Here is a 23123-nt window from a genome sequence, read left to right as displayed (position 1 = left end):
CATTTATTGTGCAATTATTTTGTCATCTAACTGAATATCTAGTTTTCATCATACTCAACTCATGATCTATATTTTCTGCTTCTCCATTTTTTTTCTACAATAACAAAAATCCACTAAAAAATAAAAGGTGAAATAACTGCCTTACGTCTTTGACTGGCAGCATTAGTCACACTTTTTTTTGAAGAATTCAACCATGCATGCATTAGGAATGAAATATACACAGGCCTAAAGACTATGGCATGAGCAATCCTGTTATTAGATCAAGGACAGCTTAGTTCACCATTGTGCTTGGCCACAAAGCCTTTTGAGTGGCTTTGCACTATTCTATCTCACTTTTTTGTTTTTGAAGATTAAAGAAGAATGCAGTATGCCCCTCCAAGATTTTTGGAAGAAGGGTAGAATAAAATGCAAATAAATAAATATTGGGCTCGCCCTTATCTAGACTCTGGGCAAAAATAACCCATATGCAATCCCCCTTCCTGTGTCTATCAATATTGTAACATTGAAGTTATTTTAGTGTGCTGTAATATCTAGGAATGGGGGATTTAAGAGATGTATATCGCCTCACTCTATGGGCAGACTAGAGGAGTGGGGCGTGGTAGGTATCTGCGCAAACCACGCCGCGCGCTACAGTGCCTATGCAGAGGCTATATTTGTGGACCACCCTCGCCCTTGTGCTGTCTGAAAAAAGAGACGCAAAAAATACCCCACCAACAAAGGGAGAGCTGAAGCCGGACTCACCACCTGTCAGTGGTCGGGCTGCAAGCAAAACCTCGAGAAGATACGGGAAAGGCGGGCTGTTTAGCTCGCAGTTTTACGGACAGCAATCTCCGCGTTCCCTGCAGCATGGCTTCCCCCTCGAAGGCGCTAGTACAGTAATGGGCAGCAGTGGGCACAAAGATCTTCCTGTCTCCCTTCCAAACCAAGCAATTGAGTAAACTTCGAGTTCCCTTAGTTGGCAGCCTAAGCGGAGGGGATTATAGGCGGAACCACCCGTCGCAGGCGATTGGCGGATTCAGCCTCTTTGGTGACCCTCTTGAGGGAGGAGACCGTGCCTGAACCGTCTCACCCCGCGGCACTCCCGGGGCTCCGTCCAAGTGGTAACAGTGGGAAATCACGGGGAGGAGGAGGAGGAGGGACGGCGAGAGGAAATATGGCTAGAGTGACCTTAGGGGCCGAGGAAGAGCGGCTGGTTCGGGAAGCAGAAACGGTGCGGGAATGTTGGGAATCGTCTGATATTTACGCTGATTAGGTTTGTCATTGGGAGCCCGATTCGTAGGTGACTGGCTGGATTAGAATAATCTTTTAACTTGGCTTTCCATGAAAGTTTAGAGAAACACGGTTGCAGCCAATCAAGACTAACTAAATCTTCAGTCTTTTTTTTATTAATTAGGAGCACTGTTTTAATTTCCCGTAATGGTACACGTGAGCTGCTTTGTAGGGTACAGAGAAGCATAGAGCGCTAGCGGTATCTGTATCTCCACCAAAACGTACACACATGCACGCGTGTCGATGTGCGGGTCAGTGGTGGAAATCACAGCACATTACATCATGGTCCCTCAGTGGAAAAAAATGCCTTGACACGCCTTTTCCCCATCTGGCATCAAGTTTGAAGTATGATTCCCAAGGCCCCTTACATCGTATGGGGACGAGGGGGTGGTAGTCGCGAATGATGGGAGCTGAGCTCCACACGTTCCAAAAATCTTAGATTTAGGAAAGACTGCCCCAAAACGGCCCTTCCATTTTTGCTTATTTCTTAGTTACGCATTCTGGGTATGCTGTGCAAATAAGCGGCTTTTATTCAGTTCTTCGAGAGGGGCGCCTCGCAGTCGCGCTGTGGACGATCTTGGCGGCAGGAGATCAGAAGGAGGGTCCAGAAATGGCCTGGTCGGCAACGAACCTTCAGGCTTCTCCCAATCCACCCCCGGCTTCAAATCCGCCCACCTCAGCCTCCAGCCTATAAAATACGAGGTTTGCGGGTTGTGGTTGCCCTGCTTTGTTAGAGGAGAGCTGTGCCCTGGCGGCGGGCGAAAAGTGCGGCCAGCGGGAATAGTTCGACATGGCACCTATTGGAGGAAGCTCTAAAGCAAAGAAGGTAAACAGAAGAAGTGGCCGTTCGGGGCGCATTTCTCTATTCTCTCTTGCAGGAAAGCAAAAGCAAGGAAAGCGCCCCTTTTGGTTGGCGAGGTTCCCTGTTAATAAACACCAAGTACAGTATTCCTCTCCTGAGAGGCCTGTTGGGAGGCTCTTACAAACTTCTTGAAATTAGAAGAGTAGAAGCGGTGGAGAGGAATGGTTTCGGCTGGTAAGAAGAGGAAAGTACGAACCACGAGTTGAGGCAAATTAATGCCAACAAATCTTTTCTCACTTGGCTCTTTTAAGGTTGGATCTGTAGTGTAAAACAACCTGGGAACGTAAACCTTGTTGTGATATTATTGTGATTATTTTTATATTATTTATTCTGTGATGCACATAACGTTTTCTTGTGTGTGTGTGTGTGTGTGTGTGTATAAATTAATGTGGGCTGATTTAATTGATGGCAGAAATAGCTGCCCAATTGTATTTGGAAAAAGAGTTATACACACTTTCCATATTTCTAACTTATGCATCCACAGACAAATATAGACAGTAGTCCCATTCTGGGACAATCAGGATTCCGGATAAAGCTGGTTCAGTCAAGACTGACAGCTGAGTCACAATTTCCATATACTGAAATACAGATTTGTAAATGCAAAAATAGGAATTTTTGTCCTTTTAGAGAGCTTCACCAGGAGACGCATTGTTGACAGCTTTAAAATACCACGATATCTAACTAAAAACTAATATTTTTCTATGATGAATAGAACTTACAAAAAGAAAAGTTATATAAGCTATTATCAGAAATGACTCATAGTAACTCTTTGTGAAATGAAAAATTTAAATGAAAAATTTAAATTGAAACCTAGGATTATTTGATATAATCAATACAACTTTTTAAATTAATAGTACAAAAAACAAATTTTTGTAACAGTATTGGGAATAATTAGTAAAAATTATGTAACTTGAAAGTTAATAAAACCAGAGGGTTAACAATTAGTATTAATTAAAAGAGATTCTTCATGAGAAATCCTGTTGCTTCACGAGTTTTCCAAGTGATTCTTCGTTCATCAGAATAGTTATATCAAATATATATTAAATATTATGTTATTAATATTAATATTAATTATAATTAATTTATTAATATATATTAAAATTATTTGGTCACTTTTTGATTAATGTATTTCAATGGTGTTAGGATGAGGTCCAATTCATATTGTTTTCATTTGGGAATCAGTTCTATAAGTTTGATCTGATCAAGTAATCTTTTGGAGAAGAAGCTAAAAAGTGTGTGTAGGGGGGGAGAAACATTCAAGAACAAGTAACAGGGCAGCTGTCATACCTTATGAATATGATATAGAGCAGGGGTCCCCAACCTGTGGGCCGCAGCCCACTACCAGGCCATGGCCTGCTGGCCACTGGGCCACAGAATAGGCTGACCAGTGCGTGCACGTATGTGTGTGCACTCACTCCCACTTGTGCTAGTGCTGCCACTGCTACAAAAATAGGGTGCCACACGGCAAAAACAGTGCAAGCAAGTGTCACGTGGGCGCTTGCACTGCCCCATTTGCGTTGCACGTGCTTGCGGTCCCGTTTGTGCATGTAAAAAGCTTCCCCCTCCCTTTCCCTCCAGTCCGTCAACTGAGAAAGGTTGGAGACCCCTGATATAGAGGGCTAAATAATCCCAATGGTATTTTGCTGTTCTTTTGAGACTAAATCAGTATAAAACATTTTAGGAAAATATAACTTTGGCCACCTAATGAGAAGGAAGGACTCACTGGAGAAGAGCCTAATGCTGGGAAAGTTTGAGGGCAAGAGAAGGGGACGACAGAGAATGAGGTGGCTGAATGGAGTCACTGAAGCATTAGGTGTGAGCTTAAATGGACTACAGAAGATGGTAGAGGACAGGAAGGCCTAGAGGAACGTTGTCCATGGGGTCGTGATGGGTTGGACACGACTTCGCAACTAACAACAACAACTTCAGAAAATAGATCAGATACTTCCCTTACTGAAGCATAGGAAAAGCACCAAGAAGCAATTTCAGCCTACCAGTGATCATGATCATTTTGCTCGTAGATTTTTGTACTCCATTCCTAGCATGAAATCCATTGATATTTTTGACCTGCGTGTACCCGTTCTGATTCAGTATATAGCTTCGGATAAGTTCTTCTGCCTTTTTACATCTGTAGTTAAAACCTGTAAACAAGCCATCTATTCTGGTCTCTTTCTGGCACAAAAGAAACTGTTTCTCCCTTTAGAATGATAATGATTCGCTCACGGGGTAGTAAGTATGTTTGTGCTGGAATGGTTCCTCAAATTCCGATTGGGAAAATTCCAAGAATCTTTATTATAAATATAATACAAGACGTTAACACTTACCAGAGTTCCAGTAATCCTATTAGGCAAAGTTATTTTTTTCTGTACCACCCACTTTCTGTTGTTAAGAAGACAATACCACTTTAAACTACCATAGTTGGGATAAACTCTGAAATACATGCTCAGTTGTTTTCAGTCTGATTCCACTTCCTTTTATATCTAATTCCACCCTTACATTTTTGCAGACATGATAAATATTTCCTACAGTCACACTGAATGCTACAGCGGTTTTAAGTCCAGAACAAGTTTAAATTCTGACTCTATGTGTTGGCTGTTAAATTCTCTAAATATTCTGGAATTGTGCATTGCAAAACGAAGTACAAAGTTTACATTAAAAAGACAATTTTCCTATAGTTCTTTTAGTTTTGGTATAGAGTAGTAATTTACTCTTCCAAAATGCCTTTGAAATAGTACAAACACCATGCTGATAGCAGTTGTTACCCAATAAGTGGCTAAAGCGCAAACAGAAATTTAAATGGATATGTTGGAAATATATTATTAGATATTTTCTATTTAACAAGCTTGTTCATAAAAATCCTAAATATGTCAGAATATTGAATGCCAATATTTAATAATTATTAGTATCTGATAACCTCTGCTTTGGTTATAATAATCCAAGGGCTGGTTGGAGAGGAATATGAGTTTCTTTAGATTTTTATTCTGCCTTTTCTTTTAATATACAACTCAAAGCAGCAAAGCATAACAACAAGGTGAATTGGGCTGTGACTGGCCGAAAGTCACCTAGTTTGTTTTTCATGCCTAAGGTAGGATTAGAACTCACTGTCTCCTGTTTTCTAGGCATACACCTTAACCACTACACCAAATTGGCTTTCATATATTAGTTATTATATTAATTAATTTGTCTATATAGCAAATGTTTACTATTGTTTGATAACACAGGTAGTCCTTGAGTTGTGACTATACAGGTAATCTTCAAGGTATGACAGGTCATTTGATGACCATTCAAAATTACAACAGACCCTCTCCCTAAAGCTATATATAAATCCCTGTTTCAAAGTTAAGTCTACAAAAGCTACCCGGTCATTTGCCCTTACGTAGAATTCTTAACTTTGCAGAGCTGCAGCAGCATGCCCACCTATCTATTCTCCTCCCACCTGCTGGGTCCCCAAAGCATTGGGCCTGCTTTGCGCCCCCCCCTCTGATTCCAAATGGTCCTCTTCCACCCCTCAAAATTAATTGCTTACCTACTGATGATAAGCAAAATTCAGGAGGCTGGGAAGGAACAGGCCACATATTTTGAAACCTGAGCAGATCCTGGACAAACTAACTTCATTGTCAGCAGAGCCAGGTCAGATTACAAAACTCAGGCTTTTTTATCCAGCATGAGGAGGAAACATTTGTGCTTTGTGGAGTAACTCGGCAAAGCAGATTCTTTCTTTTAAAGCCACTTGCTTTGAAAGGTCCATCATAACTTTGAATAGTTGTTAAGCTACCTGTATTTCAGTGCTATCATCAGGTTCACATTCTTTTTTAAGTTTACAGGGATGCATTGTTGTCATTTTAGGGTATTTTAGAACGGCTAGATGCTGGAGAAATTGTGATTGGTGATGGAGGATTTGTCATTGCTCTTGAAAAGAGAGGTTATGTAAAAGCTGGACCTTGGACTCCTGAAGCTACTGTAGAACACCCTGAAGCAGGTAAAGTATATTTATGTATTTATCAAATCAAATATTCTGAACTGGATTGTGACCCAATTATAAACATATTGCTCCAGTCCAGTTAAATTTGTTACAGGTAGTTCTCGACTTACAACAGTTCGTTTAGTGACTGTTCGAAATTACCACAACACTGAAAAAAGTGACTTATGACTATTTTTCATGACCGTTGCAGCATATCCATGGTCACGTTATTTACATTTCGATGCTTGACAACTAACTCATATTTATGATGGTTGCAGCGTGACCATCTTTCGCGACCTTCTGACAAGCAAAGTCAATGGAGAAGCCAGATTCCTTTAATAACCAGGTTACTAATTTAACAACTGCAGCGATTCTGACAAGAAAAGTTGTAAAATGGGACACAACTTAATAAATTTCTCACTTAGCAACATAAATTCTGGGCTCAGTTGTGGCCATAAATTGAGGACTACCTCTATTACTAAGGTTCCTTATTTCATTTGCTAAAGAATTAACCATATCCAGCTTAACTTCTTTGAGTTATCAATCACAATTAGGTAGACACTGTTGTTCTGTGGGTTCTACTGAAAATAGTTCTATCAATATTTCCTGTTCTTATTTATAGCTAACTTTGTGATTATAGTTAAACAAAAAAAATGGCCTGCGTAACATCCAGCCTATGAGCTTTATGAGCCTACCCAACAGCCTTAGACAGCGTGCTGGCATTTTTAAAAAATAACCAACCTGCTATTGCCAAACATTGCTGTCACCAGGAAGGATCTGCAGTCGTTGCACGGATTTTCAGTCATTTCTACCCCAAAGATACACTGTCTCACGGACACTGCCAGCTGCATTGCTGGTGCCACCCATCATGCAGCTGATTGGCACACCAGCAAACCTTTGTACTCTGCAATCATTTTTTAAGGTGTTAATCTGGCCCTTTCCTTCTATGAGTTAATGGAGGCTCTATGAAGGCTTTTAATTAGATATTATCTTTTAACCTTGTGCATATAGAAGTTTTTCAGATTGACGTAAATCACATTACTATTTTTTTCAAGCAGGGAAACGAAAGTTAGAAACATTGTTAGTTTTGTGTTTGCCCAAATCAACATCTGTGAAGTGAGCCTAGTGGTCCTCCTAATTTAAATGTCTTGTTTATCTGTGTGGAATAATTTAATAATAATTCATCATGTACCAATTACAATCTGTGATGTGCAGGATTTCTATCAGCTAAAGTACTGTAATAGTTTTTCTAAACAAGTCAATTATGACTTTTTAAACATAGTAACAGAATAATATTGAGGCATTAACAAACATTAAATCAAGATACTTTGGATACAAAACAGGACATAGAATCATAGAGGCAATATGTTTGTTAAAAGATGTTGCTGGTATAGTGCTAACAGCATGTTTAACTTTACTTTGCTTAAATATTTTGTAGTTCGTCAGCTTCATCGAGAATTCCTCAGGGCTGGAGCAAATGTTTTACAAACATTCAGCTTTTATGCCAGTGATGATAAATTAGAGAACAGAGGAAACTATGCAGCTGATAAATTTTCTGTAAGTACTTTCAATCACTTTTTATTAGTAATTTTGACGAGTAAGCAGAGTTTAAAAATTGTGTATCTTGATACTTTTGTGTTGCTATAGTTTAAGTAAAAGTATTCAGGTAGTCTTTGACTTAGGACCACAATTGGAACCAGAACTTTCATCTCGAAGCAATGCAGTTGTTAAATGAATCTCACCCAATTTTACAACCTTTTTAGTCATGGTCATTCAGTGAACCATTGTGGTCATTAAGCAAACCATACAGTTATTAAATGAATCTGGCTTCCTCCACTGACTGCTTGTTGGAAGCCCTCTTTTGCAGGTAACAAATGGCAATCAAATGACCACAAGACACTACAAGTGCTCATAAATGCATGCCACTTGCCAAGCACCCAAATTTTGATCACATCATCATGGGGTTTTAAGTGCAAGGTGCAAAAAACGATCATTTTCTGGATCTAATTCAGAGTACTGTTTTTGACCTTTAATACCTCAAAGAGCTTAAGGACAGTTTACCTGAAATAATCCCTTGTCCTTTATATATTTACCTAGATTTTAAAAATTGAATAAGTTCTCCTCCAGGTGCCCTCACCAAAAGAGGGTACGTTGGGTCTCTTACAAGGGCTTTTTTGTGGTGACCCTCCACTTATGGAACTCCCTCCCCAAAGAGGCTTGACTGGCAGCCACACTAACATTGTCTTGGCCCCCTTCTGTTTTCCAAAGATTTTGAATTGACTGTTAATTATATTTGAATTCATATTGTTAAAGATTTTGAATGAGTGAGTGCCTTAAAAAACATAAAATTAAAATGGCCCGAAATTCTTAAGATCTCAAGAAGGAATATGGCTTTTCAGCCATGTTCTTTATTGTGTTTTTTAAAATGCTGTCTCCCATTCAAGCAGAAGTTTATTGATCTCTGACGTAGGAGGAACTGATGAAAGGAACGTTCATGGAAATTAGGATATATACTGAGATCCATGTATGTCTGAATCAGGGAAAGGGAGCAAATGAGGAACTGTTATGAAGGACTGCCACCCCCTTGCTTCCCCTCATTACCGGTACAGACTGGACAGGGACAGGCAAAGGGCCAAATGTGGCCTGCAGGCCATAAAATGCCCAGGTCTAGTCTGAAGTCATGTCTGGACTCATGCTGATCTGTCACCCTGGGCTCAAACTCCTTATCCCAAAATGGGGTATTACTAGTTACATTAAATTGGTCAGAGTCATCTTCTCTCTTAATAAGGCTTACACAATTTCTGTATCCTTTTGATCAGTTTCTTTTGGTTATGTGTAATTAATCAAATCGGGCAAAGGTGAAGTTTAAAGGGTAAGCTGTATTTTTCCAATACTGTATATGCTCTGTTTCTGTAGGCTACTGAAAATGGAGATGATCAAAGTGTTGCTCCATTCTCACAGATATATCAAAAGTTTGCCAGTTAACACTCGACAACCATTGTTTGCTTTATGGAATTGCTGACTGATAAAATGCACAATACCTTAACTGTATAATTATGTGACTTTTTATTTTTTTCTTACAATATTATGTATATTATTTAATACTCTGTTTTGAAGAGACCTGAGGACTTAGCTCTTTACCCAGACCTTTGATAAGGATAATTGAAGCCTTCTTTTAATCTAGGTTGTTTGTTTGTTTCCACAAGGTTTGTAATTCTGCCTTCTGCTCTTTTTTGTTTCTTGTTTTTAATGCCTTGTTTTCCATGTTTTAAATCACTCGTAAAACTAACAGTCACTGGGAATTGGGCAGCATGCACATTTAAATAATGATAATAAAAAATCAGCACTTCATTCTTTTCATACCATTAGGGCCAGAGAATAAATGAAGCTGCGTGTGATATTGCAAAAGAAGTTGCTCAAGAAGGTGATGCTTTGGTGGCTGGAGGTGTTAGTCAAACACCTTCATACTTAAGCAGCAAGAGTGAAACTGAAGTGAAAGCAATCTTTCGAAAACAGTTGCAAGTTTTTATCAAAAAAGATGTGGATTTCTTGATTGCAGAGGTAAATGTATTCACTGACACTAAATATGGTTTATCTGGGGACGAAGTGTTGCTTTATAATGGAAATATCAATGCTTTGGACCATCAGAATCTATTATTATCTTTACGTTTACTCTTAATGACATAAGGACAGAAGAGGCAAATGGGATTGCAGTGAAGAAGAGACTTGGCAAAGCTCTATTGCACAAGAAAGCTTTAATTTGTGCAAAGTCTGTGTACATTTCCTAGTTAAATTGTATTCTACCTCAATTGTACTTCAGATTGTACCTTTCTCGATAATATGATACATACACAGATGCATGAACCCACATATTTACGTGGATATATTTATATTTATATCCTTCCTTTGGCATTGTAACACAGGCCTCAAACTAAAGCATTGAGTCCAAGTGGTTAGGAAGCTCTCACATTGAATTAAAAATAATCACTACGACTAATTCTAAGATTTAAAGTAAGTTACTGTATGGTTAAAGATACCTTTGGTAGTACAGGTAGCCCTTGACTTACAACCATTCATTAGGTGACCGTTTGAAATTACAACGGCACTGAAAAAAGTGACATGACCTTTTTACGCTTAAATGACCAATGAAGCATCTCCATGGTCACATGATCAAAATTTGGACATTTGGCAACTTGCTCATATTTATAACCCAGTCGCAGTGTCCCAGCATCCTGTGATCACCTTTTGCGCCTTTCTGACAAGGAAAGTCAATGGGGAAGCCAGATTCACTTTACAACCATGTTACTAACGTAACAGCTGCAGTAATTCATTTAACACCTGTGGCAAGAAATGTAATATGGGACAAAACTTAACTATCTCTCTTAGTAATGGAAATGTTGGGCCCAACTGTGATCGTAAGTCAAGGATTACTTGTAAATATTTGGAGCTGTTGTTTAGAAACAGCCTGGCTTATTTTTACTTTGACATTTATTTTGGCATTTTTTCAATAAAAGCAAACAAATGTTCCTCAACTTGTTTTGTAAATTCTTTTTGTAAATTGTTGACAGTATTTTGAACATGTTGAAGAAGCCATATGGGCAGTTGAAACTTTAAAAGAATCTGGGTTGCCAGTTGCAGTTACTCTGTGCATTGGCCCAGAAGGAGACATGAATGGTATACCACCAGGAGAATGTGCTGTTCAACTAGTTAATGCTGGTAATATTTTTATTATTAATTTTAATTCAAGCTTCATTCTTGGCAATTTCATGGATGTGTCCATACAATTTTATTGGCAATAATATAGAAGTGATACTTTTTCCACTTTCCAGGATAGCCTAGAGCAGGGCTTTTCAACCAGTGGTACGGGTACCACCTGTGGTACATTAGCACCTAGCAGGTGGTTTGCGACCATCCTAGAAAAATGGTACCAGGGGAGGGGAATGAGCTGAACTGGTGGCAGCACCGCACAAGCCTGAGCGAGAGATGGCTGGAGCTGCAAGGTTGTCAGGGATCAGCGGAAGCGCCAGGATCAGCGCTTCTTTGGGCCTGTCAAGGCTCAGTGGAAGCGCCAGGATCAGCGCCAGGCTCCAGCTGGAGCTCGGCGCTGATCCTGGCGCTTCTGAGCCCAGAAGAAGCACCGATCAGCTGGAATGTTGCAGCATCTCCAGGGTCTCGTGATTTACATTCAGATGCTTGGCAACTGATTCATATTTATGATGGTCACAGTGTCCCAGGGTCATGTGAAGTGACCAAAACCTGCTACAACCACCCAGCAGACAGGAGGAATAAAAACCAAGCACTCCCCACCCCACCCCCACTCCCAATCTTCAACAGAAATGCTCACAACAATGAAAAACTCAGATAGGAGGAAGAGTGCCACCGGGCAGGCAGGCAGGTGTCTTGCTCGGCTGTGGCTTGGGGGGCACTTTTTTCAGTGCCATTGTAACTTCAAACAAACACTAAGCGAACTGTTGTAAGTCGAGGACTACCTGTACTTCATCACTTTTTTCCTTTTTTTTTTTTGGTCATCATGTTTTTGACACCTTGCTAGGTGGTACTCGGATGTTGCCATATCCTAAAAGTGGTACAATGGGTGAAAAAGTTCAAAAGCCCTGGCCTAGAGTTCTGATATTCATATCCAAGATTTAATAAGAGTTAAAGAAAGATATTATGCTTCTATTCCTCATTTTTTTGTGGCTTTTTTAGTGATTAAAAATTTCCTGCATCTCTTCAGCCTGAAAAGTTGCTAAGTTTCCCTGTTCAGCTTAATATCGTGTTGAAATAATACTTCATGGATATTCACACATGACATAAAATTTATTTTGACCATTATTTCTTTTTCCTTGTATGTTAACATTTGGTAAAGAAGTATCCAGAAATAATTCATAGCAGTAATGTCAAAGTAATTTATTTACTTTGCAGCTCATAAAATACATTGCTGAGTCCTACCATTTTCATCAAGACAAAAATATAACTTCTCATCATTTTTAAGATGATTCCATTCATGCATCTTTAAAATGCAGTTAGTTTTACAAAATATTAAAAGAAGTGAATGCTGGGCATTATGTTTAAAAATATTGACCTTGAAAAGTATTACTGAAAATGTTGTTTCTTGTTTCTTAGGGGCTTCTATTGTTGGAGTAAATTGCCATTTTGATCCAGCTACTTGTCTAAGAACTATAAAACTCATGAAGGAGGGTTTGGCAGCTGCTAAACTAAAAGCACATCTGATGTCACAGCCACTTGCTTTTCATACCCCTGATTGTGGGAAGCAAGGTTTCATTGATCTACCAGAGTTTCCTTTTGGTAAGATTTCACTGCTGGTTTTTTTTTTTTTTGGGGGGGGGGGGTTAGTAGTTATTAAGGTGGGAGAAAAAGAGTGCAAAAACATTAAAATCACCTACATGCTGGGATTAAAACTGCACACATAATTTTAGAGAAGACATGCTTATGGTTGGTCTGAAATGAAATCTACACTATCTTGCTTAAAATGCAAGTAAATATTGGATAACTTAAACCCAAAATAGGAATTTTTCAAGAGTAAGGTACAAGAGTATATAATTCAGATTAGATTGTGATGATTTCTTCACAGATACTTTTAACTAGAACAGGCACAGGTACATTAAAATGTGTGTCTTTTTTAAAATAAAACTTGTTATATCCTGAAATGCAAAGTGTAAGCTGGGATCTAGTTACGGTATTTTTTATTTTACAAAATATTGTATAATGCAGAAAGTTGCAATCCATATATTCTCTGATTATCCCTTTAAAGGGAGAACAGGCAATTCTGACTGGAAAAATTACTGAATAGGAAAAGTGAAGATGCTATTCACTCAGGGATGTATACTCAGTTGATTTAAACTTTTAGATATTCGCCTTGGCATTATTTGAATTGAAATTCAAAATATTCAAAAGACACCATACTTAGGTAAGCTATTGATTGGGTTAAATGTAATAGGGCAGACTCAAGTTTTTTAAAAAATACTTAAAAGAAATGCTTGAAGAAAATATGGAAACAAAAGATGCTGTGAAATGCAGACTGACTGGAGCACAGTATTTATTTCCTCTAAAAAATAAGAGTAAAGAAGATGCATCGGGGGAAACTTTTCAGAATCGGGAAGTGTTTCTTGGTTCTAGGTCTCCAGGGAAAATGAAAAAATTGGAAGCACTGTGATTTAGACCAGAGTTCCCCAATCTTTTTGGCTTTGCAGACTGGCAGTGGTGGTAGGCTGAGAGGATGGTTCCACATGAGCAGCAGGCAAGCATGTGTGTGCATGCAGCTCTGCAAATGTACTATGCGCACATGTGCTTGCCCACTGCTTGCACAAATGGGGATGCATAGGCATGCTTGCCCACCATTTCTGTGGTCCAGTTCCGAAGGCTGATGGCCCGATAGTGGGCTGCGGCCTGGGGTTTGGGGACTCCAGATTTAGATGGCTCCAGTAGATCTCAAATTCAGTGATGTTTTCCTGAATCTCATATTTAAATATTTGATCAAAAAGATACACCCCTCCCCCCAAAAAAATCCAAAGAAGGAAACTAGGTAGGTGAAGGAAGCAAATCTAGGAAGCAAAAACTACAGTTTGTCATAACTTTCTGAAAGGTTTTGACTGTAAAGATTTATTTCTGTTATAGAGATTGATCCAAGCTAGTTCTGTTTGACAGTATTGGCACTATCGAGCAATTTCTGGTATAGTGCTTTAATTTTCAAGACCTTTGTCTATTCCAACAGACATGAGCAAGATGGTAGTCTACTGAAGGAGTGGGGTTCAGTTTTTATACCATTTTTTATCTTTGGATTTCTCATACTAATCCATAAATATAGAGTAACAGCTATTTCTTGTGAATGCTCTGAAAAAGTTTTTAAAAATACACGATATATCTGTTTTTGGTCTTCCAACCCCTTCCTTGATTCACCTTCCTGAAATATGTTTTTCTTTTAAAATAAAATTTCAGGTGCCATAATTTAAGTGATACTGAGGCTGAGCTCTTTGAAATTTCTCCAGATACCTATTCTGCATTAAAATTGCAAAACCTTTTTCACAACATGTTGTTGTTATTTTGTTAAAAGATCCTGAGAACAAATTACATTGGAGTGGCATGTAATTGAAACCTGAGAGCCAATATGTCAAAATGAATGGAACTGAATCTATCAATTGGAAGCAGAGTTTGGAAAGGTTTACATTTGGTCCTATACTTCTGTTTGCTCAGGATGGTAGTAGGGAAAAATGAGGGACTTTACATTGTTTGAATTTTCCCAAGGGCAGAAAGCAGTTGAATTAGCAATTAGCACAACAGTATATTTTGCATATTTTCTTGGGGATGTTGGAACTGTATTTAATAAATATAGGGATTGATTGAGAAGAGTAAAAAAATGCTGTTAAATTGGTAAGGGGTGGTGCAGCATCAAACTTGGAGAAACTGAAAGCTGAGTGGAAAAAATGTCAGTTTGCAAATGGAAGACTACTCCTCCAAGAATGATTTTAAATCATTTTAAGATTAGGTCAAACTTGTGGCAGCAGACTATTCCCAAAGGTGGAGCCCCTCATGCCAATGTCTGGAAATTTTTTAGAAGCTAAAGTAGAGTGAATTGCATAATTACCTAACTTGGTTTGTTCAGGTTAAAAGAAATACCTTGAGGATAATGCTGGATTTTTATCAGCTCTGGACATAATATTAATTGAATTTAAAAATTCATATCATTACAGCTTTGGAGCCAAGAATTTTAACCCGATGGGATGTTCACAAATATGCAAGAGAAGCTTACAATTTAGGGATCAGATATATTGGAGGATGCTGTGGATTTGAACCGTATCATATCAGAGCAATTGCTGAGGAACTGGCCCCAGAAAAGGGTTTTTTACCCCGTGCGTCTGAAAAACATGGTAGCTGGGGGAGCGATTTGAGTATGCATACTAAACCCTGGGTTAGAGCAAGGTAAGTGTACTTTTAATTTTGGTAGTAAAATAATTGATTTAAAATGTACTTACTACTCAACTTACAATTGGGATCAGAAATTCTGTCACTAAATGATGTGGTTAGTGAGTTGCACTCAATTCTACAATCTTTTTTTGCCATGGTTATTAAGTGAATCATTGTGGTTGTTTAGTGAATCAACATTTGGTTTCCCCCACTAACTTCATTTGTCCAAAGCCCCCTGGGAACATCATAAATGGCAGTCAATTGTCTTTGAGACATTGCAACTGTTATAAATACGTACTGGTTGCCAAATGCCCAAATTTTGATTACATGACTACAAGGACACTGCGATGGTCATAAGCGCAAAGACTGGTCAAAAGTCACTTTTTTCAGTACCATCTCTGACTTTGAATGGTGTTAAACAAATGGTTGTAAGTTGAGGACTGATTTATTTTAGAAATTTATAGGCTTGGCAGTAGATTTAAAAATAACATAATTTCCTAATACAAAATCAAAATTCTGTATGCTGAAAGGTTTAAAAATGAAACTGTGTAGAACAAAGAACAAAACAAAGGAAGAGTATAAAATCAACTACTTGTAAAGTAAAACAGATATACTATTTGAAATAAAGGTCTTTAGCATGCTTCCTTTATTTATAGTTAAAGATGGTGATATTAAATACATTCAGAATATTGACCTCTTAATGTATATGCTGAGTAGTTTCCCTACAGGACAGTTATTTCCATGTAATATGACATTTGAAAACCAATTTACTAGTAGTTCTTTGTTGTTTAAGGGATCCTACCCCTTTCAAAGCATAGGAAAACCTTCAGGTTAATAGAAATAATCCACAGATCTGTAATGATTGGTACTCTTGAAATTTCACTTCAGTTAAGTATTGATTTAACTTTTTAGAGTCAAGAATAAGTTTCCTTCAAGTTTCTAGTGTTCAGTGTTTCATTTAAATGGGATTTTTAATACATCAAAATCAAATATTCAAATTATGTTTTTGGACTGGTAGAATTTAGGACTACTACATTTGAGCTGCAGAAATCCAGGCAGCCAATAGACATTAGCAAATAATTATCTCTCTGCTGCCACACAGTGGTTGCCTGCATTTTTGCAGCTCAGATATTGAAAACCCAAGAGCCAGAACGTACGGTAATCTCTTTGCTGCCATCCAGTTGATAAAACTGAAGGTTCTGAGATCATTTATTCCAGTCATCTGTTCTATCCCAGAATCCATTATTAACAGATGCCTCACAGAAAACTATCCCAGCCTCTGTTTAAATGTTTTCTAGCAAAAGAGAGTCCAGTATGTCAAGATCCTGTCTGATCTATTATTGAATCACCTAGAGTTCTTGGAAAGTTGGGCAGCGTATAATTTTAATAATAAAAATAATAACTCTTCCTGTTGAAAAATTATTTGGATGTCCAATTAAAACCTGATTCCTTGTCATGTAAACTATTGTTTTTGCCTTCTCTACCCACATTGAACAAGTCTGGCCCATTTTCTCCATCATGGCCTTTGAAAGACAGCTGAGATGTTTTTGCATAGCCTTTTTTCTCCAGGCTAAACATGCCTCCAAGAGTTTCTGTTCTTCCATTTACTTTATGGGTGCTTTCATCTGGATATGTTTTCATAAGATGTAATATGCAGAACTAAATACAGCCCTTATTTTGCCATCTTCTCTGCTAGGATCTCATGGGAAACTTCATCAAATGTTTCGCAAAATCAGAGCTGCACTATGTCTATTACATTTCTATGGTCAGCTAAACTGATCACAATAGAAATGAGATTGGGATGGTTTGGCATGATATACAGTTAATCTTTGACTTACAGTTCATTTAGTGACATTCAGAGCTACAACAGCACTGAAGAAAGTGACATGACCATTTTTCACAGTTACAACCTTTGTACCATACCTATGATCATATGATCAGAAATCAGATGCTTGGCAATTGATTTGTATTTATGACAGTTGGAGTGTCCTGGTTCATGTGATCCCCTCGTGACAAGCAAAGTCAATTGGGGAGCCAGATTCACTTTATAAATGGGTTACTAACTTATCAATTGCAGTGATTCATTTAACAACTGTGGAAAGAAAGATCACAGAATGGGGCAAAACTCACTTAACAAATATCTCACTTAGCAACAGAAATTTTGGGCTCAATTGTCATTGTAAGTTGAGGACTATCTGTATTCTGCCAAGCAATGCATTATTTTCTAAATGCTCACAGATTATTTAATAATGTACAATAACATAAATAAAGATTAACATTATGAAGGGAACAAGGCAGGGATGCCCTTTATCCCCATTATTGTTTGTATTGACACTAGAGATACCAACTAGAACTATAAGACAGAATAAGGATATAAAAGGTATGAAAGTTAAGAGAGAAGAATATAAGCTACAAGCTTTCGCAGATGATTTAGTATTTATCTTGGAGGAGCCACTAGAGACAGGACCTGTATTAATAGAACAAATAGAAAAATCTGGTGAGGTAGCAGGTTTGAAGATTAATAAAGATAAAACAAAAATGTTAGTGAAAAATATTACTGAAAAACAAAAAAAAAGAATTGATGGGAAAGTTAGAGATACAGATTGTAAAGAAGGTAAAATATCTGGGGATTCACCTGACAGCAAGATGTACAACAATTAAAGAAGATAACTATTACAAATTGAAAAGACAAATCGAAGTAGATTTGGATAAATGGAAAAAGGTACAACTATCATTAATGGGCAGGATTGCAATAATCAAAATGAATATATTACCACGATTGTTGTTTTTGTTTTCAACAATACCAATAAGATTGGAAAAGAAATATTTTGAGGGGCTAAATAAAATAATTTTGAAATATATTTGGCAGGGGAAAAAGGCAACGATTAATTTAAAAATGTTACAGGATGCAAGACTCAGAGGTGGGTTTAGCTTACCTAATTGGGAATTATATTACCAGGCTGCAGTAATGTCATGGATGAGAGAATTGATTTTACTGAGGAATACTAGATTATTGACATTAGAGGGACATGATTTACAGTTGGGATGGCATTCGTTCATATGGTATGGGAAAAATAGAATACACAGCTATTTCCAAAGACATTATATCAGGAATTCTTTATTGATGGTTTTAATAGATGGTTTTAATTTGGGAAGAACAGAGTTAGATGAAATACTTACGGGAACTGAAGAAAAATGGATTAAAAAAATATATACTATCTACTTATTATATAGGGAATTAGAGGAGGAGCAAGTTAAGGAGTCAATATTAAAATGGTCAAGAAATTTTGGATATACGATTGAATTGGATAGATGGCAGCAATTGTGGGAAAGAAACTATAAACTGACAATGGCGACAGCGTATAAAGAAAATATGTACAAGATGTTCTACAGATGGCATATGTCTCCAGAAAAACTAGCTAAAATGTTTAAGGACAGATCTGTGAAATGTTGGAAATGCCATCAAATACCAGGCTCTTTCTATCATATGTGGTGGATGTGTGCAGAAGCTAAAACCTATTGGAACATAATCAAATCATGGATAGAAAAGATGATACAACAACGTATAGAATTAAGACCAGAAGTATTCCTGTTGGGTATTTTACCAGAGAAATATAGCAAAGAGAACACATATTTGATTATTCATATAACCACTGCAGCTAGGATTGTGTTTGCACAAAACTGGAAGGCACTGAAAGCTCCTCCAGAAGAAGAGGTGATCAGGAAAATAATGGAATGTGCAGAAATGAATAGATTAACAATGATAATTAAATATAACACAGAGTCAGAGTATTATGAAATTTGGAGAAAATTTTATGAGTGGGTGAAAAAGAGAATATGCTTAAAAGACAGCTAACACTAATTTAGATGGAAGAAAAATGAGGAGATACGGATATTATCATACCTAATATAGATATTGAAAATCCAAGGAGAGGAGCTGCTCGGACATCACCCCTGAATTGTATCGGAAGAGGAATGGGAGGGAAGAAAGGAGAGGAGAGAGGGAAGAGAGTATAGGAGGGGGAAGGAAGTAGGAAGGTTGGAGGGAAAGAGGAGAAGTGGGGAGAAACGGTGAGGAAAAGAGGAGAGGAGAGGAAGAAGAGGCAAGTAGGAAAGAAAGGAGAAAGGGAGAAAGAAAGTAGAAAAGAGGGAAGAGAGAGAAGGAAGGTGGATACAGTGAAAGGGGAAATGGACGAGCAGCACCCAAACTTACGTGTATGTATTTATGTATGGCGATATATAATACCTACAGCATTACTGATATAACAAATGTTAAATACCTGAAAAAATGTTTATATTTCATTGGTTAGTTTGTGGTATATTAAAGGAACTGTGAAAAATAAATAAATAAATAAAATAATATAAATAATAGTTACTTAGATCCTTTCCCTCCCTTTTCACTCTTTAATCCTATGGCACTAAAGCCATCCTACATAATTTCTCGCTGACCAGAAAAAGGGTTCCAGGATGATATTCTCAAGCTTTTTCAAATGTCATGGATGTACTGTACTGGTCCTGAAGACTTAGAAACTCATTTATAGTAGTCAGGTGCGGCCTAACTTTTGATTGTCTCTTCCTCAATGGGATAATTGATCTGCTTAGGCCTATTTCAACACAGTTCCCCTTAAAGCAAAGTAGGAGTTGAGATTTTTTCTCTTTCTTTCCCTTGTTACCTCTTAAGATCTTTTTTTACCAAGCAGTTGGCTTACCCTTTCCTTTTTTTCTTCCTCTTGCTATCAAACTGAGGGGGGGGGAAGTGGTTTTTTTACATCCCTTTTGAGTCTAGGTTATATTTGAACCTTAACTTTTTTGACTTTTTTCGGTAGGTATTAACTACTATTTGGAGCTCTTCCTAGGATATTATGCCTCTTCAAGAGCTCACTGTGCATCTACAATGGTTTTCATGGTTTTTTCTTATTTTTCTTGATTTTTATAATGACTGTTGATAGCTATGACAAAATAGATTATAAATACACCATTTTTCCATTTCCTTATATCCACTAATTGGCTTTGTTTGTTTTGTATTTAGGGCTAGAAAAGAGTACTGGGAGAATATGCTACCTGCTTCAGGTCGACCATATTGTCCCTCACTGTCAAAGCCAGATGATTGGGACGTGACCAAAGGCGATCTGATACAGCAGAAAGAAACAACAACTGAACAACAGCTGAAAGAGCTTTTCAAGAAACAGTCATTCAAATCCAAAACTCTACCTTAAATTAGCAGCAATTTAACGGCGATAAAAATTACAATCAATATTAAATGAAGAGATGATACGGGCAAATGTAATTCATAGACATTAAAATATAACTTCAGACATAACTTTTTTTTCCAGCATGGTTATATGCACACAAGAAAGATTCCTCAACTCTGATTGTATTGTAATAATTTTATTAAATAGGATCATCCAATTGAAAGAAAGCAGGTAGACATTCTGTAGCTAAGCTAGTAAAGTGTTTTTAAGCTATGCTGGCTCACTGCAATTGAAAACTGTATAAGGCCAAATAGTGATCTTCTTTCCTTTGTTTCCAGTGTTGCAGTTTTGAGATTTCCATAGAAACATAATACAGTCCTGCAGATTCTCGGTTACTCTAACATACCCGTCCAGTACCCAGCTTTGGCCATTTCCGCCAGGGGTTCAATAGATAAGTCATGCTTGTGGAACCTTCAGCTGTGAAAATTCCATTACATAAAAGGGTTATTTCTTCAACAGTTGCTAGTTCCAGGTTTGTGTTTTTAAGTCACATTGCAGTTACATTTCCTTCCCACAACTAGGGTTTCAAGATTGTAGGCAAAATATGAATGCATTTTAGATTACATATAATTTAGCTTCATCTGGGTTGCTAATATAATTTCGCGGACGGGGTCTTTTACGTGGAGCAATATTTGGCAAAATACCAAGGTACTAGACCCTTAAAAAAGCAGTTATATTTCGAGTCACTGATGTTTTCACTCAACCATCCCTGACAGATTAAACATCTGTTGCCCATTCAGAAAGCCAATCAGGAAAACCTGTTCATAAAATAATGTTTTTTAAACTTACTTGTTTGCTTTACATTTAGGTGGATTTGGTGCTTTTTTCTCGTTTGGGCAGATGATTCCTATACTGTATTTTGGGCAAATGTACAAATATGCTTCTTGATTTAGAACATATGTTCCTAAAATTTATAGTTTAAGCAGTTCACTCTTCTGAGACAGACAAATAAAATTAATAAAACATTTTTTTTTGCCAGTTGTGCTCCTTTATTAGCTTTTCTGGGCAAAAATAACAATGTTTATATTTAATTAAACTAAAATAAAATGTGTACTTGCTAATACCATGGTTAACTATTCTGTTAAGGCTTTTATTGAGTAACTCAATTGTAATACAACACTACAGAGAACAATGCTGTAATTCCACAGTTTCTCACGTGGCCTCTTGGAAAATTTAATTGCCCACCCATGATATAAAGTATCAAACTTGCCACATTTGGGCATTTTAACTATAATGTGTCTAGAGTTTTAGAGGTTCTCTCTCTCTCTCTCTCTCTCTCTCTCTCTCTCTCTCTCTCTCTCTCTCTCTCTCTCTCAAAGTATGGCAGTATCTTTATTAGGCTAAAAGCTAAAAATTGGGTACTGTTTTTCATGTTAATGGAAACAATAAACTTACTAGAGGCAGAGATTGAATTCCAAGAAACCTATTAACTACAAATATGAATTCTTATTTATAAAATGTCTAATCAACTATGAACCCTAAAATCATTCAATTTTAAAAAAAATCCATATATGTGAAGAAGAAAAAAGATCATAAGTGGGGAAAAAAACCAAGTAAAAAAGGGAAATTAAGAATGAGTCGAAATGCATACCTGTATATGTGTAAGGCAGACATGTCAAACACAAGGCCCGGGGGCCAGATCCGGCCCGCGAAGTGGTTTCATGCGGCCCGCGAAGCCATCTTGGAAACAGTGAGGGGACGGCCCCCGCTGCCTTGGCCCTGGCCCAGAGACCCTCCTTCTGCCGGAGACCCTCAGATCTGTCCCACTCCTGCCCAGGCCCCCATAGGCACCCTTGATGTGAACGATGTAGAGCTGGCCACGCCCACCTAGTAGGCCACACGCACTCTAGCCACGCCCACCCAGTAGGCCACGCCCACCCTGGCCATACCCACCCGGCCCCCTGAGGGCAACCGCAATGCTGAAGCGGCCCTCAATGAAATTGAGTTTGACACCCCTGGTGTAAGGAAATAATACAGGCATCCTTCAATACCATGCAGAATTATGCATAATACTATATTATAACAAACAATATGGTGCATAAGGAACTCAAATTTACAGGACTGTTATGTTGTAGTACTGGATGCAAATTGCCTCTAGTACTTTTAGAGATTTGTGGAGAGAGCTAACATTTTGGGTGAGCCAGTGCATTATTGAAACATTGTCAAAGTTTTCAAGATCAAGTAATCTCAGATTTGTTTTTTATCGCATATATTAAAATCACCTTTGGATAGTCAGGAAAATATATAAAATTCAGAATGTAGTATCTTGGATAGAGAGATAATCCTTGGATAAATTGGTCAACCCCGAACAAAATAATAGCATTTTAATTTAAGCGTTTCAATTTAAAGATATATTTTATATTATTATTGCACAATTGTCCAATGAAATGTAATACAGTAACTTGAATGTTCACATTGTGGCAACCTTTTCCAAAAATAGAACAAAAGCTCTTTGTGCTAAATCACCAGAAGCTAAACAGTTCTTGAATACAGTTTGTCTACAAGAATCCAAAACCAGTTTTCCTATAAAGCTGCCATCATGGAAGATATTTTTTCATGCCTTGTAAAAAGAGAAATAAATATTAGAAGAAGAAATTGCATTAATACATCTTATCAACCTAATATATCTTCAAAAGTTTGTTCATAAGAATTACATAATTACATTAGCTAGCCAGAGAATGATTCAATACACATATGATTCAATGCACAGAGTATCTGAGGTCCAGAATTTGATAACTTCTGGTATAAAATGGGAGTATCAATGTTAGAAAAATGACTCTGTCTCAATTGGGCCAGTAGCAAATGTGCTTGGAATCCTTTATACCGGCAACCCACGGCTCCGGAGCCGCATGCGGCT

The 23123-nt window shown here is 37.7% G+C and overlaps 2 protein-coding genes across 2 annotated transcripts in view; one reads left to right on the top strand and one right to left on the bottom strand.

Annotated features, from left to right (window-relative positions):
- Positions 1-849, bottom strand: part of DMGDH (dimethylglycine dehydrogenase) — a gene marked incomplete at its 3' end in the record, with an annotated part of 43812 nt that extends 42963 nt beyond the window's left edge. The window contains exon 1 of the mRNA XM_081319740.1: positions 742-849. Coding sequence (XP_081175866.1) covers positions 742-848 — 107 coding nt within the window. The 5' untranslated portion in view covers position 849. The remainder of the gene's footprint in view (positions 1-741) is intronic.
- Positions 850-1953: 1104 nt separating this feature from the next.
- LOC308662504 (betaine--homocysteine S-methyltransferase 1) lies at positions 1954-21406 on the top strand. The gene is made up of 8 exons (XM_081318393.1): positions 1954-2095; positions 5978-6110; positions 7531-7649; positions 9462-9653; positions 10661-10808; positions 12216-12398; positions 14801-15029; positions 20044-21406. Exons 1-8 carry the CDS (start codon positions 2060-2062, stop codon positions 20228-20230), a joined length of 1227 nt encoding a protein of 408 aa, XP_081174519.1. The 5' UTR covers positions 1954-2059; the 3' UTR covers positions 20231-21406.
- The last annotated feature ends 1717 nt before the right edge of the window (positions 21407-23123 follow it).

Source organism: Vipera berus (genome assembly GCF_964194415.1).
Source record: "Vipera berus genome assembly, chromosome: 2".
Classification (NCBI taxonomy): domain Eukaryota; kingdom Metazoa; phylum Chordata; class Lepidosauria; order Squamata; family Viperidae; genus Vipera; species Vipera berus.
The sequence above is the reverse complement of the archived record's forward strand: the minus strand, read 5'-3'. Positions and strand labels throughout refer to the sequence as shown.

Coding starts and splice junctions, on each gene's coding strand:
- LOC308662504 (XM_081318393.1), top strand. CDS start 2,060: ATGGCACCTATTGGAGGAAGCTCTAAAGCAAAGAAG. Junction 7,650..9,461: donor ATGCAGCTGATAAATTTTCT/GTAAGTACTTTC, acceptor TCATACCATTAG/GGCCAGAGAATAAATGAAGC. Junction 12,399..14,800: donor TCTACCAGAGTTTCCTTTTG/GTAAGATTTCAC, acceptor ATATCATTACAG/CTTTGGAGCCAAGAATTTTA.